This window comes from Cynara cardunculus (assembly GCF_001531365.2).
Source record: "Cynara cardunculus var. scolymus isolate 2C chromosome LG 5, CcrdV1, whole genome shotgun sequence".
In the NCBI taxonomy this organism is placed as follows: domain Eukaryota; kingdom Viridiplantae; phylum Streptophyta; class Magnoliopsida; order Asterales; family Asteraceae; genus Cynara; species Cynara cardunculus.
Window position 1 is genome coordinate 8,467,685 of NC_037532.1, and position 19,200 is coordinate 8,486,884.

At 35.1% G+C, this 19,200-nt stretch overlaps 1 protein-coding gene across 2 annotated transcripts; it reads left to right on the forward strand.

The window, feature by feature from the left end:
- Positions 1–6,674: 6,674 nt before the first annotated feature.
- LOC112512140 (acyl-CoA-binding domain-containing protein 6) lies at positions 6,675–18,489 on the forward strand. 2 transcript variants are annotated; one of them, XM_025117988.1, is made up of 17 exons: positions 6,675–6,800; positions 7,010–7,092; positions 8,414–8,492; positions 8,611–8,760; positions 8,873–8,950; positions 9,164–9,268; positions 10,262–10,328; positions 10,403–10,464; positions 10,701–10,840; positions 11,348–11,474; positions 11,611–11,725; positions 13,328–13,416; positions 14,685–14,768; positions 15,176–15,466; positions 16,430–16,960; positions 17,311–17,370; positions 18,268–18,489. In XM_025117988.1, the coding sequence occupies exons 2-17, from the start codon at positions 7,055–7,057 to the stop codon at positions 18,346–18,348; spliced, it is 2,097 nt and encodes a 698-aa protein (XP_024973756.1). In that variant the 5' UTR covers positions 6,675–6,800; positions 7,010–7,054; the 3' UTR covers positions 18,349–18,489. The 2 variants fall into 2 exon arrangements, with proteins under 2 accessions (XP_024973756.1, XP_024973757.1); XM_025117989.1 differs by having other exon boundaries at positions 6,675–7,092.
- Positions 18,490–19,200: the final 711 nt, after the last annotated feature.

Below are 19,200 nucleotides of genomic sequence, written 5' to 3' on the forward strand. Positions count from 1 at the left end.
CACGAAGATGAACGATTGTTCATACACATATTAATTAATATATTAATTAAATTATTGTTTATTTAATCTCATTTAATAATAACCGTTAGATGAGAAAATGAACGATTAAGATGGGTTAGCATAGTTTGCACAAAATATTGGGTTAATATTTGAACCAGCCCCTATATAGATAGATATATATATATATATATATATATATATATATATATATAGATATATATATATATAGATGGAGGTTCAAACGAGAACACCTCCATTTTACGAGAACACAAAAGCATCCTTATCACATGTGATAATGCACTTGAGGAGACTTGGTGGTGTATGGATGTCCTGCCTTGCGACTTAGGTCGCACTAAAGGTCGTATGAGTCTATGATTTAGTATCACATGTGATGGTCTTGATGAATTATATTATCACATTAATAACACATTTATCACATGTGATAGTACATGTGAGGGGACTTAGTGGTGTAAGGGTGACTTGGCCTACAACCTAGATCGTGTCAAAAGTCATCTACGTCTCTGATTTAGTATCACATGTGTATCATATGCAATCGAATAATATGATCACATGTGATTGTTTATGGTAAAAAGATGTTCTTACGTTCTCGTAAAATGAAGGTGTTCTCGTTTGAACTCTTCCCTATATATATATACATACATACATACATACATACATACATATACATATATATACTATATATATATATACATACATATACATATATATACTATATATATATATATATATATATATATATATATATATCAAATGCTATGAATATGCAAACATGCTTGGGAGTCTACGGATCGACAACCCATTGTCCATCTAAAAACGACCATTCATGTTCCTGATCTCCATTTTTAAGGACCAGTTGCCATTATTTTCCAATGATAAACACTATAAACTTCAAATATGTTGTATAATTATGTTCAAAACTTACTAAAATAAAAGTATATTTACTAAAAATTACGTGGTCGCTTGCAAAATAAAAGTATATTTACTAAAAATTACGTGGTCGTTTGCATAATAAATGAAGTTTAATGACCAAATTTGTAAAAACTCGCATACCATAAGGACCAAATTCGTAATATACTTTTTTTTTATTAACCTGAATATCCAATCCGTTATGCGAGCCGGCTAATCCCAGAACGACCACCTGCTTTGCAGATAGCCCGGAGTCACCGCATTTGAACCTCCGTGGTCACAAGAAGATTTTCCTCCTTGGATTTGAACCTGAGACCTCCAGGTACTTTTGACATTTGGAGCCAAACTCAAACCAATCAAACACCACCCTTGTGGTTACGTAATATACTTTTCTTCATAGAACATGCTAACTCTCAACCCTACCCTAATATCAGATTTCTTCAAATTAAATGTGATATGATGTAGGTTTAAATAGATGGGATTGAGTGTCTAATTAGGATTAAACGTGGAAGTTATGGAGGTTAAGTATTCTACACTATTTCACTTGATTTTATTTATTTAATTCACTAAATATACTTAATGCCAAATTTTAGTATTTTATATACAATCTATAAAATTCATATATCGATCTAATCAGAATACATCGATGTGATTTTGGTTTATTGCATTTGATTTGTCATAGATATTATAAATACTTCAAATATCGTCTCTTATATAAGGAACGATAATTTACATTGACAACGTATAAACAAACCCATAAATTAGGGTTAAACATGAACACATTTTTTTGATATTGTATAACCCAATTTGTTAGGATTTAATGGTTGAACATCTGATAGAAACTTGTACATTTTGGATCGTAATAATGTTGCCACCGACAAACAACTAAAAGACCGACGATTACCAAACACTTGTGTAACATTCGTATTTCCTTAATATCGAAAATTTAGAAATTCAAGTTAATGGTTTTAATATTTGATCTAAAATATTATTTCCTTTGATGCATAAAAGAATTCAAGAATGAATTAAGAAAATCTATGTTTTTTGAATTGGGTTGGAAGGCCTTCAGTCATTGTGGTTGGCCACCAAAAAAAAAAAAAATGGGGGAAATAAATTAGTTTTTGGGTTTAAAAGGCAAGGACCAAAAATTTTATCTGGTAAAAGCGATGATAAGGATGAAGAGTCATACCCGGTAAGTGAGAGTGACGACTCTTATCCGGGTAAGCACTTACCGGGTAATTGTTGCATAGGATACTGTTTTGATGTACTGCAATCTTATCCGATAAAATAAATTATAGTATTGACTCCAACTGGTAAACGCTTACTGGGTAAGCATTTGGATAAACAGCCCCTAAATGATGTGCACCTCATCTAAGTGCTAAATATTTATCTTGAATATTTGATTCATAAATGATATTTGACCTAATTATGATTTTAAGGCATTAAATTTTGATGATGAGTATTTATATATGCAATTAAGTTCATATATTATGTTATGTGTAGTTAAAATATCACTGGGAGTCTACTTTGAATATGATGAGTTTACATGGCATCATGACATATGTTGGCACAAATGGGAGATAGATTATGAGTAAATGAATTTATGTGTACATTTTGGGTTATTTATGTGGAAAAGAGGGTTATAAATGCGCACATATGATGATATTGGATCCTAATACTTATGTAAGAGGAACAGATGAGTTGTTGAGTCAACGTTGTATATTTATTTTCTTTGAATTACTAGTAAGTAGACGGTAAAGGTCCACCAGGATTCTTGAGGTGAAACTTGGCTAGAGAAATAAGTAGGCACAAATGGGGGTTTGAGGTGCGCCATGAATGTGTTGTGCACTAAAACCATGAACTTTAGAAGTAGTCCCAATAACATCATTATGTGGCAATACTTTTGTGTTCCCGCCACTTTGATGGAAACGGGCCTCCTCCGTCATTGGAAGAAGTTTCTAATGTATAATGTCCAAGTTGAGATAATTTTGTTGTGGTGCATAGGTTTTGTACCTCTATTACAGAATGGGTAACACTTTAAATTATTACCCTTACCTTCCTGATGAGTTATTTTGTTGGGATCTCACTATGTGTCAAATCTAACATTTGTTCTTAATTATGTGGTTTTCAGGTCTTGCTAGTGGTGTGTCTAAGACTGCCTAATAGACTTGGTTGGTACTACTAGAAGTATCAAGGGTAGGGACTTTCGGGGAGCACTTGAGTAGAAGTTGAGTTTTTGGAGACACAGTAACCCCCGATTGTGATATAGTTTACTCGAGATTAGATTTATTAGGTTGTTGATTATGTTTTAATTATTGAATATTGTGCTATTTGGCGAACTTTCCCTCCATGGGTTTAAGCCGTTTTATATTTTTGGGAATTTTTAGTTGTATGGAAGACATTTTCTCGTTTTAAATTTTGGGGCCTTACAACTTGAAGTTGATAGTCTGATGGCCAGTTACTGAATGTAGATACATTGAAAGATCAATAACTGAGACGAAACAACTAATGGAATGAAAGATCAATAGTTGCTATGACTCTGCAGTAGTTGAAGATAATATTTGCTCATTGGGTTCTTAGTTTGGTTGGTCTTATAATTTATCGTATACTTTGAGGGTTGATCTTGTTTAAACTTTCATTTGTATTATGCACAAGATTATTATGTACACATATGGCTACATACAAAAGTAGTTATAAACTTTTCGTTCATATAATTACATGACTTGAATAATACAAATTCACATATCATATACATATACATATTTAGCTTCCCAAAAATCCACAGATGTAAAATAATAACAAATCCTTTCACATCTTTGCTGATGTTATGAGTATAATTCCTCACATCTCAAGGATGTGATAAATCCCAGATGTCGCACCACAATGATGCGATAAACGTTGTCCTCGCACCCCACTGATGTGATAACATAAATCTTCGCATCAAGCAAATGTGATACCTCATTTTCTCGCATCATACTGATGCGACAACACAATCTCATCGCATCATCAAAATGATGCGATAACATTATCCCGTGATCAAAAGATCTCAGTTCCAGAAATTGATTATGTCACCCTTATCCCAGTATACGCCTCTCATGATTTTGCCACCCTTATTTCGAATGTACATCTCTCTTAATTATGTCATCCTTATCTCAATATACACCTCTCCTGATTATGCCACCCTTATTCCAATCAGTTGATAATAACATATCAATACCCAAATTTACGCTAACACATAACAGTTAATCATGTCTGAATACAACCCAAAACCATACGGTTTCATAACAAAAAATCATTTCATATAAGGTTTTAAAATAAAACTCACCTTCAAATTACCAGAATGAAGACCTTAAACAACAATCAATTATCAGATAAAAACATGTAGTCTTTTGTTTTCTTCGAACTAGAGAATAAAAACACACTACTTTGTTTTTCTTTTCTCTTCTTATCCCCAAAAGAAACAAGAAAATAAAATATGCACATACACACAAATATCTCCACCTAAGGTGGTGGAGTTTAAATCTTTCAAACCATTATCCACAACACACCCCTCAACTTATTGTCACTTTTCAAAATTCACCCCAAATTTTCTCAAATAAAACACCCTTATAACAAAACTTATTTCTAAATTTCTTGTATTAAACCCGCTTCTACATATACTTATGTTACTGTTTAAGTATTATGGGAAAATCCTTTTAACATCGAGTTATATTTGTATAGTATTCTCTAATGAGTTCAGTATCTCAATATGTATTATGTTATTAGATGAAAATCCGTTCAAATTCTTTTTTTTTTATATATACGTACTTTGCCATACCTACTTAGAAGTTTTTTTAAAATGTACATTTTTTAAAAAAAGTAGGTAAACAGATTTATTTGAATGCCTTTGAAAATTGAACTGTTATATAGAGAAAAACTTATCGGTTTTATAGTTTCTTGATAATGACTTACGATGTAAAATTATTTACTCAATCATACTTTAAAAAATGTTTATTTTAATGCAAAGATGACAAAGTTTGAAAGAGAGCAAATCACACTTTTGGTCCCTAGAGTATATCAAAAATTACGAATCTAGTATTTATAGTTTGTTTATTACATTAGTGGTCATAATGGTTTTCTCAATTCTTATGGATTTAATCCCTAAACCTTTGATGAATCTTTGGAAGATAAAGGAAGAAACTTCCAATCTTTTATAGGTGTTTTGTTCGAAATGAAAAAGGGTTTATATGTATTGTGTGTCAGCGCCTGCCAAATCCTAGAAGCTCTTAAACAAGCTTCGTACAAGTTGCAAAAAAACCTTGATTCTAAGAAGATTATTGGCAAAAAAAAAAAGCTTCCTCTATTAGTTTGCCATTAATGATCTGCTCGAGCTTGACGATGAATCAGATCCATCCTATCCAATGACCCTCACTTGGAAACTTTACCTACTATATATTAGCTCTCATCCATAACTCCTATAACACCATCAATACTACCGTAGACTTGGGACATGCTTGATTCGTTGAGTCAGCTCAAACGAGATATCCAGGGTGATTGGCTTGACCAAGTCTAGAATTCAAACGTTGACTAATAAGGAGTTTATTGAAACATTGACACTTGCAGTGGAGGATGATAAGGTATTGAGGAGAAAAAAGGGGGGGGGGAGAGGGGGAAACAGTGGCAGATCTAGAATTTTTGGTGATCAGGTGTAAAAACATAAATCATGGTCACTTGTTCAGATGGTTGCAATGTCATTTAATCAAATATTCATTGAAACCTTGACACTTCATTTTCTTTCCGTTGGGATGGACTCCACAAAAGATCATTCAAATCAATATTCCCAGGCATCGAATAAGTAGCAGTACTAAGCTGGGGAATATTACAAGAACCATCATCACCACTACCGGTTCCAAATTTTGGTCATTTTCTTTTGAATTAACAATTAACAGATAACAATTAGGCATCAACTAAAGAGCCCTAACCTTAACAATTAATTATTAACAAAAAATTAACAAATATAAATTAACCAATAAACCTTAACTCTAACAACTAATAATTAATGTAAAAACAAATTATATAAAAGTTAACAAGGAAACTGAGCCGTATTTCGCTCAAAGGGTTGAAAGAAGATAGTACATCAAACTGTTCGTAAGGGCCAACTTGATTCTCTTCTCTAGGGATCCCCTAAAATTTTTGTAAGGTCAAACCTTAATATTGTTGGGGGTCAAAATATACATACATTTTTTGAAACCTTATGGGGGTCATTGACCCCTAAAACCAAGCCATAAATCCGCCCCCGAGGGGCAGAGTTTATGCTTCTACGTTGAATGAGAATGGACAAAAGGAAAAAGGGAAGGGAAGGGAAGGGATTTCATATATTTTGTTTGAAGTTATGCAAATTACTAAAATGCCCTCACATGAGAGGGATGTGAGAAGCATTCGTCATAAAATTTTAACAGTGTTAGTCAGAAGAATCAATTTCATAAGAATTTATAAACAACAGAACAGTGTTCATGAATATAATAAACGAACCATAAATGCGAAACCTGTAATCTTTAGAGGGACCAAAAATGAGGTTACAAAAAGGAGAAAGGGTGTGCAAGTAATTTGGATTCAAATAAGGGAAGCGACAGCTTAGATGTGATGTATTACTGAAGAAGCCACGTGTGGAAGAGACAAAAAAGCAAAATCAGTCTAGCATACGCACCCCACAACACCACACTCCTTGGCTTCTTCACTGCCATAAATGCATTCACAGGTACAGTAACTCTCCATTATTGGATCAGTTACTTGGTTCTCTTCCTAACCTACAAAAACACAGTGATTTCTACAGTACCCATCCATAAAATAGTTTCAACTTGTTCCACATTTCTAGCTGGTGTTTTTTCAGACCGGTTAGTTTCAATTTCTCTCTTCTCTCAACATTTTTTTACTGTCAATTTTGCGTTTCCGAAACCCTAAATATAATCTTTAATAATACCGTTAATGGGTTTCCCAAATTGCGGTTGAAGTTCTTGGTTTCAGTAGATGTAATACTTGTAGGGTAGGCTTCAGGCGACCATGATGTAACAATGATGATCTTGTTTCCTTTTTGTTTGTAAAGGTTTGTTTTCTCTACGGTTGCTGTGGTTAGTTTGACAGAGCAACCATGTTTGCATTTTCTCGGAAAGGGAAGAAGCTTGGAAGGTGAGGGTTTTCTGTCTATTTATATAGCAATTGTGTGTATGTGTGCAGATAGGACTGTATTTGGATGTATGTTTATGTGCGTGTAGTGATTATTGATTGTTTTGATCCTGAAAGTAATGTTGAACCATGAAGCAAAATGGTAATTTCTTCTGAACCCTGTTGTGAAATCATATCCAACAAAATAAAATGACCATACAAAAGGTTGATTCTTGTTTGGAAATTAGGGGTAATTATTTGGTTTCTTCTAGATTAAAGAATTTTCGGACCTACAGGATTAAACGCTCATTGGTGATGGTTAACATTATTTGGGAATAACAGATATTTGAAATATGTACGTTTATACACCGGTACAAGCATTAGCTTGTGGGGAATGTTTCTAGACTATATTGATGGTTCAGTGATATCTGATGTTAGCTTAGTTTTACATTTCTTGCTATTAAGGAAACCATAGATTTTGGAGCAGTGACGTAATGTAAGTTCTTGACAGGAAACTTATTTTGGATAGCATGCTTCTCTTTGCTTCTTTTAATTCTAGTTTCTGAACATACCTTACCCTTTAGAGTGAATGTGTAGCGTTCTAGGAGACGCCAGCATTGTATCATAAGTTAAATAAACAAATGCTTTTCGTGTCACTTGTAAGTGTAAGGTGGAGTATAGCTAAGGTGGTTGGTCCACTTGTCATACATAAATTGATAATGCTTGAAACTTATTGAAAGTACAAGTAGTTTGGACTACCCTTGGCTAAATAAGGGAGATACAACTAATAGAGGACTTAATGAAGAGTTAGGGTTTTCTCTTTCTATTTTTTTCATTATCATTATACAGACGCACCCATATATATATATATACACACACACACACACACACATACACATATAGATAGATAGAGAGAGAGAGAGGGAGGAAGAGTGGGACAATGTGCTCTGAGTCTGTGGTTATGTATTGTCTTGCTATGGTGGGTTCCCCTGACAAAAGATGACATTGTCTTTGGCCATTCCAAAGATATAATGCTTCTATAGAATTCTTCATGTATACTTTTAGATGCAATAAAATTTATGTTCATTCCTGCTGCAGTACATAATTTCTAGTATTACCATATAATGGTGACTCAATCACAGGTTCCATGAAATATATGTTGTTTTTTGATTGATTATCCTCCATTGTAGAACAAGTGAGAGGTGTAATACAAGAAATGTAAACATGTTAGTACATTTTAATTTATGAGACTTTAAGCTTCTTATTGATAGGCATTAAGTAATGTATATCCATCAAACAATTTCCTGTAGTTGGTGTTAATTGGATTCTCATCTTCTTTCTGTAGAGTAAAAGTTCAGCTTTCTGACTCTGCTCAGGGCACACGCAGTCCTGTTCGACACCCCAAGCGCATAAACAATTCCCATGTAAAAACTTAAAATCTTGCTCATTTTATGCTGCATTACATCAATGATCGACCCTTCAAGTGTCAAAGCCTGATGATTTTGTTTGTTTTATATCTATTGTTGGGTTTAAACATCACAGGTGGATGGTGTTACGGCTGCTACCAATGATTCTGATGATAATAACCGCTGTTCATCCACTACACCCGAGCTAGACAATTCCACCTGTGGGAACAGTGAAGGATGGAAAAAGCTTCCGACTAGTGGGGATAAGCCTACCCCTCGTTTCAATGTAACACATTCTCTAACCACCATTCCAGGATTGCAGTTTAATACACAGTCCTATGAACACCTAAAGGTTGTGTCAATCTGAAAGTAAATGGTTACTCTTTGCTCCTGAATAGCATGCAGCAGCTGTAATTGGAAAGAAGATGATTATCGTTGGTGGTGAATCTGGAAACGGTTTGTTAGAAGATGTACAGGTAAAAGAATATCTTTTTCCTTCTGTCAATTTTGTCTTTAAATTACAAGAGTTGGTTGGACACTTGCATGTTTTTACCTTATCATGTATATTTTTGTAGAACTCTAGCAAGAATCACTTGCTAATGCGGGAAATTCTTTTTGGAGTCTACGTTGATAGATTAGAAACTGCATTCAAAATACTGAGAGTTGTTTATATTTGCTTCTTGTTTCAGGTTCTCAATTTTGAGAATTTTACCTGGACGGCAGCTTCATCAAGACTATACCTTTCACCATCTAGTCTTACACTAAAGATTCCTGCATGCAAGGGTCATTGTTTGGTATTATTAGTATCTTACACTTGTTATATTGCTGATTATGTATTATGTTGTATGCTGTGTAGGTATGTATCCTTGATAAAAGGCAAACTGGAAATTCAAAACTAATATTATTATGTAGAATAATTACTAGAAACCTCACTTATACGGTTATACCAGTGGCCATTTGATGCAGAGATGCCACCCATATTTCCTAATGCAGAAGACAGGCCATATATTATGGATAACATCTTAATTAATGACCTCTATTCCCCCCTTCTAGTGTTGCACTTAATATATTACATTGCGATCTAGTAGGAGTTTGGTAAAAAGAGTACTTCAAAACGGCAGCATATTATTCTATTCAGTCTGTTTAGACCTTATATGATAATTTGTTCTTTGAATATTAATAGGATGCTAATTAACTTTTATATGCTTTTCCGATTACCAAGGCTTGAACTGAAGCTCTTACCTTTTTGAGGCGTACGATGGCAACCTAAATCTGAGCATAGATACTTTAATCTAGTAAGAATTTTGTCATAGTTGTAATCACAGGCGTGACAGGTCTAATAAAATTGCAAAACAGACTCAGCCTATCCTCCTACGTGCCTTGCTGTGAGATATCTCCTTTCACATTTTTATTTTCTTGGATTCAATTTTGATTAAACAATTGACTTGGTCAATGGTCCAGTTCTTTAGAGCCAACTGTCTAGTTCCTATAATGTTTCTGCACATATAGACACATTTACTTTCATTTTGCCTAACTTCACGTTGATGTTTCGGGATTTACTTTAATTAAATACCATTTGCTTGTATTTTTATGGAAATAGGATCATACTCTAGTCAGCTTGAGTACGCTTGCCAGCTATTGAGTTTCATTCTAGTTCAGTATTGAGTTTCATTCTAGTTCAGTTTAGTTATTGAATATTATGCTCTATATTATAGCTCATGCCCAGTAATACCATTGGATTCTTTGTGCCTTTGGCCAGCAATTAACTTTTTCTTTTTCATTATTAGGTACCTTGGGGGAAAAAGGTGCTTTTGATTGGAGGGCGAACTGCCCTGCAAAGTGATCGAGTGTCAGGTTGTTCAATCTAACCGCTACACCACTTTTCACTTTTACTTGGTTTGTAGTCTTACAAATCCTGGCTTTGGCAGTGTGGGCATTTGATGCAGAAACAGAGTGTTGGTCACTTATGGAAGCAAAAGGAGACATCCCGGTAATCATTCTTGCCCAACAGAAACTCCAATATTAGTTTTGCAAATATGTGATGGGGTTCCTGATGGTCTTGATGGCTGTCATTTTTGCCGGTCCTAGCTTGAGAAAATTGAGATTTTTTAATCACCCGTTCCGTTAATCATATTTGCTATTTCATGGAATGTTTCTTTGTATGTAGTTGATTTCATTTGGTAGTATATCTATAGCACATAAACAGATCTTTTTGTATCACTTCAGGTTGCTCGAAGTGGCCACACTGTAGTCCGAGCAGGCTCTGCATTAATCCTTTTTGGAGGTGAAGATATGAAGAGGAGAAAATTAAATGACCTACATATGTTTGATCTTAAGTCACTGACATGGCTTCCTCTTCATTGCACGTAAGAAGCTTTCAATAACAGTCGCGGTTTACATCATTCACTCCAAGTTAAGGAAAATTGATTAACACACTTGATTCATTAATTAGTTGCTAATGATGAAAATCAAACCAAATTAAAACCCAGTGAATCCTGGTATCCCGCACGGAGTAGGGGTTGATGTAAGCATACCTTACCTCTACCCCAAGGGGTAGAGAAACTGTTTCTGCAAAGACCTTTGGCTTGTAAAAAAGGTTTTGGGAACAGGATTTTGCCAAAAAAAAAAATTTGTTCAAAGTTTGATACAATGGAAAGAGATTAGAAATATAAAAGAAAGAGAAGTTTAGAATAATTAAAGTAGTAGATGGCACAAATAATAAAGCACACAAGGACATTAAATGAAGCCATGCCGGAAACTCCTAGGCGGCCACTTAAGCATCGGTAGGAAGGGATTTTTATCACACTCTTAACAGCTTGTACATTTACACATGCTATCAACTAAACTTTGTCCGTGTATCTCTATATGGTTAGGGGACCTGGACCTTCTGCAAGATCAAATCATGTTGCAGCTCTCTATGATGATAAATTGCTTCTAATATTTGGAGGAACTTCAAAGTCGAAATCTTTGAATGATTTGTACTCGCTTGACTTTGAGACGGTGCGTATACAGATCATTATTCTCTCATCTAACCATTCAAAGTTGATTTAAGTGGAATATGCTCAAACAAACACTCAGTGAATTATCAGTTGCACATAAAACAGTCTCTTAAAGTACATGGATCTTTTTTTTTCAGATGATGTGGTCAAGAATTAAGATACGGGGATTCCATCCATCACCTCGAGCTGGTTGTTGTGGAGTCTTGTGTGGAACAAAATGGTATATTGCGGGAGGTGGCAGCAGAAAAAAGCGTAAGTCTTCTAGGTGAAAAAACATATTAATATAAATTAATTTATATTAAGCATTTGAGAAAATAAAACTCCCTGATGTACTTCTGTGTGAAATGAGAAGAAGTCATCTGCTTAACTTACTACTTGACTTCTGTTATCAACCAGTTTTTGAAAAACTATAGCTTGGGTGAGAAATACATGTAGATAACCAGAGGGGTGCATATGGGATGGTTGGGCAGGTTGGGGACATTTGATAACCCAATCCAACCGAACTACTTTGGCCTAGAACATCACAACCTGTTAATAAAATATGTAACATCCCAACCCAACCCATTACACTTTGGATTGGGTTGACCATAGTTGTAGAAAGATTTTGCATACTTGAGGTTTTTGATTTATACCACTTCATGTTTGTTGGATTCAATGGATGGTTAAGATATGTATCATTATTTGATGCTGGAGACGGCTCATATTCTAGTGAAAAATGAAATGACAAAGCCTTTGTTTGAGACTTGACAAAGGAACAACAAGTACAAGTTAAGAAAGAAATCAATCTATCAACCACCAAACTAAGACTTCTATGTCTGATAGAGAGATCTGGGAGTTGTACCTTGCGGACATGCTGAGCCTCTTAATTTTCATGAAGAAAGTTAATGATTGCTCTAGGCTAGACTCTGCAAAGTTGTCCGGTTGGGTGGGTTGGCAGGTTTATCAGGTTTTTGTGCAGCCCTCCAGTTCCTCTTTTGTTGGCGCCATAAAAATTCAAGCATTTACTTGGTTTACTGTTAATGTTGGTTTTAGTAAATAGTATTGTAATTCACCATCAGCATACTCGAATATATTCTGAAGTTCCCCACATTTTGATTTATGCATCATCTTTTGTACCATATACATACTCCACCACAATCAGTGCGCATTTCACTTTTTGTTTCTTTTGTTCTCTTTAACTTTATGGGAAATATCTAAGTGGTAGATTTATGTGTTGTATTTCACTTTTATTTGGAACAAAATATCAATTTATAAACCCCCCTAACTTTAAGATAAAAATCACGAGTTTGTGCTCTCTCTATGTGTATGTATATTTTCCTTGATTTGATGATTTAACATTTTTCCGTTATCAGGGAAATCTTTTGAAATATCTCATTTTCCTCTGCACGTTGATTTTAGGGATGCTGAAACATGATAATTAGCAGAAACCCACATAGATTGTCTATATATAGACATGTGGTGATGGATAATTTATAGCTAGAAATCATGAATTCTTTTTATCATCCAAGTTTTTAGCAGGATGCTGAGAAGTTGCATGATGTTGATATGTAAAATGCATTGTTCATGGAAGAAGAATATTATTAATAACTTGCTTGGAATCTATCCCCTGAATATAGACATGTGGTGATGGATGATTTATAGCTAGAAATATGATTTTTTTTAATCATCCAAGTTTATAGCAGATGCTGAGAAGTTGCATGATGTTGATATGCAATATGCATTGTTCATGGAAGAAGAATATTATTAATAACTTGCTTGGAATCTATCACCTGAATATAAATCTGGCTCTTCCTTTTTTCTTCCACCAGCCTGCAGTAGCCTTCTTTAATATACTTTTCTTTTTACTTTAAATAGGGCATCCAGAGGTATTAGCGTTTGATATCTTAAAACGGGAGTGGTCTGTTGTTCTTGCATCATCCCAACAATCTATCACCACCAACAAGGTACTGTTTTCTGATTTTAGTTTCAATATTTATGATTATGATTTACCATCTGGAACCCAAGAACCCTGTCCATATAAAGAGTTAATGAACCAACCATCATAGAAGCGTAAGTAGTCAGTCCCCTGGAGTAATCACTGCTCACATTTCGGGTCATACGGAGGTGTGTCATTGTTTATGAACCATAAAAGAGTGGAAGTTATATCAAAACTTGTTTTAAGCTTAAACTGGTAGATGGAGACTGAGAATTGTATCTTAAACAATGCCATCAAACCCAACTTTCTTTTGCCATTCCTATACAATGTGTTGATTACACAATTCATAATTCTTTCAAGTTCTTTCTGATAAGTTAATCTATCTTCTAAAGACCACTTTTGTATAAGTGTAAAATTTGTGGTAACCTCAGGAAAATAATACCACACAAATCTTTTTAGTTTTCCACTCCACCGGAAACCCGTTACCTGCATAACATGTTTTAGTCATTTGATGCTTCTTAGAAACAAAGTGCATGCATGACTAGTCTTGCCTCATCCCACGTTCATGACATGCAAATGTCTATATATGTGTGTGTGCATGCTTGAGCTCTGGATTGGTCAGAGGCCAAGTTTGTTAGAAATTCTCAGCGTCTGGATAGTTAGAGATGTCTGAATCGGTTCGGAAAGGTAACTGGTGAAAATAATCAGAGCTCACAGTGCACCCCACCAACCCAAAACCTTTTCCAAGCGCCCACGTCATGTTGGTTTCTTATTGACATATTTTCTCAAAACTTAAGTGGAAGGGTAGTTTATAATATTAATGTTAGGTTTCTGCTATGCATTGTCATCTTGGCTTTTATTTATTTTATCTTTGGAGCTGACTTGTGTCCTACTTTACATGGTTTGCCCTCCTAATAAAGTACTTATTCAAGCCCAAGTTATTGACCAGAAAAAAATAACTTGTGGTGTTCTTTCTGATCTGACAAGGCCAATTTGGAAGACAAATTTATTAAGCATCTGTTACACATGAAAGTAGTCATGATAAGATAAATCCGAAATTGTATTCAGTTTTTTAAGTTTTGAAGCTTGTAACCTCAATTTATGACTGGAACCTTCCATTGGGCTACCTAAAAGCTAGAGGGATAAGAAAGCTGTATTTAGATTCGTTATCACAATGTTTAGATGCAAAGAGAACAGGACAAAACCGATATTTAATATTGTTTGATGTTCATTTTGTGACTAGATATATTGACTGCTATTCTTTGCAACTTCGCTGAAGGATAATTCTCTCCACAGGGCTTTAGCCTCGTGCTTTTACAAAAGAAGGATACAGAATATCTGGTTGCATTTGGAGGTCTCAAGAAGGAACCATCAGACCAGGTCAAATATGAATGAAGGCCATGTTTGTCAACTAGCTGATAAGCAGGCTAACTAGTCATGTTTGGTAAAAACTACCTGATAATGTAAAATGGCCAGAAAAGATATGATGAAAAATTAATTGGAACAAGGGGAATAATTGGAAAAAATCCCCTGGAGCTTGTTGAAACGCTACTTGAAGTAACACAAAAAGCTAGCTTATCAGGTAGCTTATGGCTAGGAATATATACTTCAAGTAGCTTCTCAACAAATATATAAAAATGACCAGAAGGGGGGTTTTCAATAAGCTCAAAGAAATAAGCTAGCTTATGGTTGGCAAACATGGCCTAAAAGATTTTCAAGAGTGCCCTTGTTGTGCAGCTGGATGAACCATTTGATGTTAAGTTCCAATTTCATTAAATATCTTGCAGGTTGAGGTATTGATGATGGAAAGAAATGAATCATCCATGAGTCGACGATTAGCACTATCAGAGAAACGCTCTTCATCTACAGGGCCTGCAATGCTTGGTGCGGCAGTGGGTAGTCTTGGGAGACAAAATCTAGCTTCTGCAATTGAACATCATGGTTCTGGTAGGAAGTCTTTGTCGGAATCCTTGTTAGTGGATTCGAACGCTGGTAATGTCTCACTCCGGAAAGAACATGTTGATGAGGACATGGCTTTGAAACTGGCAAGAAGTTTTGAAGATGAAAGATCCTCACTGGTAACCGACAGTTGTTTATTCCCATTAGCTTCTATCATTAAATTCATTAGCTATGGAGGCAAAAGATTTTTCCAGTTAACTTCTTTTACACTGATTGGACTTAAAACAAGATTTTCATTTAAAGGTTGAATTCTTTGTGGCAAAACCAAGTGTTCCCATTGTTGTCTTTCAAACATCATAAAATGATTTTCTTATTTGTAATACTTCATTTTGGTCAAAATGTTTTACTTGTTTTTGTTATAATCTTGGAAGTTAAGAAATAAGTGGTTTCACAGCTGATTGAAGCTGTATTATTTCCTTCACTTTTTTGGGTGAATATATATTTGTGATTTGGAAGACGTTGCATCATATCACCCTTCCCTTTTCTTTTGACAATGCTTTTCACGTTGTTCAAATGACACTTCATCCCAAAAACCTCCATTGCATTTCTGAGAAGGCAAGGTGCATCAAAATGCAAATAAATTTTCCTGGGTTCGTATTTAGTGTAACAAATAATTTTTCTCTCTCTCAATTAATGTAACAAAGTTTCAAATTGTCCAATTTTTGACGATAACCTTTGATCTTGTAACATTCAATGACGTGTATGTCGAACTTTATCATTCACTTTGCCGTAACCCTTTCTCAAACCTTCCGTAAATGGGTGTCCTCGTCATCAAATGTTACAAGATCAGTACGTTATCGGTCAAAAGGGTACAAAGTAGGAAATTTTGAAACCTTTGTTACATCAATTGAGAAAAAGAAATTTTTCGTTACATTAAGTAGGGAACAAACCCAACTTTGTTGCATTTTTTGATTTATTTTACCCTTGGTGAAATTACTCAAACCTGCTAGTATGTCTGATCAGTAGCTTTGTTTCGTCTCATCTTCCAACCACCTACATATTTTTTGCTTTTACTTCTTTTAAGCCGACTGCAACATACAACTCGGAAAACACATTTGATATGAGAAAGTTTGTGATTTCAGCCAATGGAGCAGATAAGAAAACAATCAGATACCAGCACTCAGACTAGCATTGGTGGAGGTAGAACAAATGCCGAAGAGACTTTGTCCATGGTTGAAACTGAAAACACAGACAAGGAGGAGAAAGAAAGAAATGTTAACTTGCATCCCAATAATGACGATACCATCCCATTTCAAGAAACTGATGGAAAATCAGGGTTTTTTCCGGCTTCTTCAAGTATATATCAATTGTATGAAATAAAAATGTCTGCTTTGGTAAGAAAGAATGGGATTCTAGAAGGTCAGTTAGCAGCTGCATTGGCTAGTCGTGAAGCTGCAGAGAAGAATCTGTCTTCTGTTCTGAAAAGCAGGCAAGAAGTCGAGAAGAGGTTGGCCGACACCTTGAAGGACATGGAACTGATGAAGGAGAAACTAGTGTTGGTAGAAATGGCACAAGAAGAGGCAAACAGTTTGTCAAATATAGTGCACACTGACCATGTGCGGCTTGAGCATGATGTGGCTTTTCTGAAGGCCGTTTTGGATGATACACAGAAGGTAATGTACATAATACTTCCTCCGTCTCAAAACAATTGTCCACGATAAACAAGGCACACGGTTTAGAAATATGTTATTAAATGACGATTTTACCTTAATAATAGAGAGTAATGAATTTCTCCATCTCATAATTAAGGATAGAATTGGAAAGTAGTCACTAACACTTGCTTAAAAGTGGACACTTACTTTGAAACAAGCTAAAATAGAAGTGTGGACACTTATTTTGAAACAAGCTAAAATAGAAGTGTGGACACTTATTTTTGGGACAGAGGGAGTACATGTTTTATGGGTTTATGATTTTCATATTGACCTTTGTGTTAGCAATTAGAGTTTATAATTTTATAATGTAGGAATTGCATTCAACCAGAGGAGTCCTCTCAGGAGAAAGAGCAAGAGCATTTCAGCTACAGGTATGTTTCAGCCTCAGAATGGACGATTTACTCCCCTCTACCCTTGTTAGAAAAAAAGAAATAGAAAAGGTAGAGATCGATATGAGGCAAGAGTCTCAGAGGTTATAGATGGAAATGGGTTAAGGAGAGCTTCCTAAATGGCCATCTTTCTTTCCCTATCCCTTAAAATCCCGGATGGGCGCTAGCACTTGACTAATAGAGAACCAAGCAACAATTTCCCTTTTTCACATTTCATTCATGATTCATCTTTGACTTTGCATTTCCATCTATTCAACACCCCACAAATCACTTGTAGGTTGAGCCTTTGTGAACTGGGGATGATGGAATTGAATGGAGTACACTTGCTTGGTGGCCTAGGTGGGGGTTATTTTGACCATTTCATGCAAAAAAGTAGAACTCTAAGGTTGATTTATATGAACTTATCGGCTATGTTTGGCAAACTAGCTTATAAGCTAACTGTATCAGCCTAGCCATGTTAAAGCTAGCTGACAATCTAGATAATAACGTAAAACGACCTAAAAGGGTCTTTGGCCTATTGGTATGGTATATCCCAACCTTCCAGAAGGTCAAGGATTCAAACCAAATGCGAGGAGGGTGCTTGAGTTCATTTGCCGTATATAAATACCATATACTCCAAAATAAAAATCAAAATAAAAAAGCTAGCTCAAAAATTAGCTAGCTTATGGTCGCCAAACATTAGCCTAAAACTCATGAAAAGACGGTAGTTTTGGTGCTTTCTGGCTGATTCTGCATGTTCACCGTATATTCTGTGTCCATAAACTGATGAAGATTTTAGAATCGAACTATACAATATGCCGCATGTTTGAGGCTGCGGATCACACACGAAACATGGCAAATCTTTCATTACTTTGCATGAAATTAGTAATATGTATGCAGGTCGAAGTTTTCCATCTGAAACAAAGACTGCAATCAATGGAGAATCGAACACCAACACCGAGAAAACCATTCCATGGATGATGATGACTACAAGGGTGGTGGTACATTATGTATTGGTAGCAATTTATTTCTCTAAACACAACATGACCATGTGACCATGGCTTTGTAAGATTATAACCCCATTATGTAAATTTCCACATCCTCTTTTTGCTGTAGTTTTTATATTTCATGTTTGTTGTTTATATCTTGCGATATACACACGAAATGTCTGTGTTTATCTTACGTATTTTTTACTTCCAAGTCTAGAAATATCGGCTTACCCAGTACATTTTGTTTGGTCTTTTTCGTTTTTGCGGAGTGGCGGTTTTTGCTTGGTGACAAGATCTAAATGTGTTTGATGGTGGTTTGTTTCCAAATTTAAATGAATGTGTTTGACACCATTAAGCTCTTGTATTTGGTATTTCTACATTTAGATATGGGAGAAAAAAAAACTGGTTATAACCGGTCTTGATCAGGAAGTCTATTCAGTCATTGTCTCAAAATCTGTAATCAGTCATTGTTATGACTAAAAATATTCAGTCATAACTCGTTAGTCGTTTATTTTTAAAAAGATGGTATCTGATAGCGGCTATAAACACCTCTACTCTCAGATGATTTTTAAGACATAGTAGTAAATTATTAAAAATGTATTTAATATGTTTCAATGCCAACAAATAACCACAAATGTGGTGTCTAATTGGTTTGAGTTTGCCTCTAAAGGTCAAAAGTGTCGGGTCTTAAGTTCAAATTCAAGGAGGAACAAAAATACCCTTGTGGCCACGAAGGTTCAAATACGGTGACTGGGTTAAGTGCAAAGTAGGTGGTCGTCTTGAGATTAGTTGGCTCGTATAGCGCATTAGATATCCAGGTTAATCCAAAAAAAAAACCAACAAA

Excerpts from the sequence above, each read along its gene's own strand:
- LOC112512140 (XM_025117989.1), top strand. The coding sequence starts at position 7,055 with ATGTTTGCATTTTCTCGGAAAGGGAAGAAGCTTGGAAG. Across the intron at positions 10,465-10,700 it reads AAGCAAAAGGAGACATCCCG|GTTGCTCGAAGTGGCCACAC; the intron begins GTAATCATTCTT and ends GTATCACTTCAG. Across the intron at positions 11,475-11,610 it reads ACTCGCTTGACTTTGAGACG|ATGATGTGGTCAAGAATTAA; the intron begins GTGCGTATACAG and ends TTTTTTTTTCAG.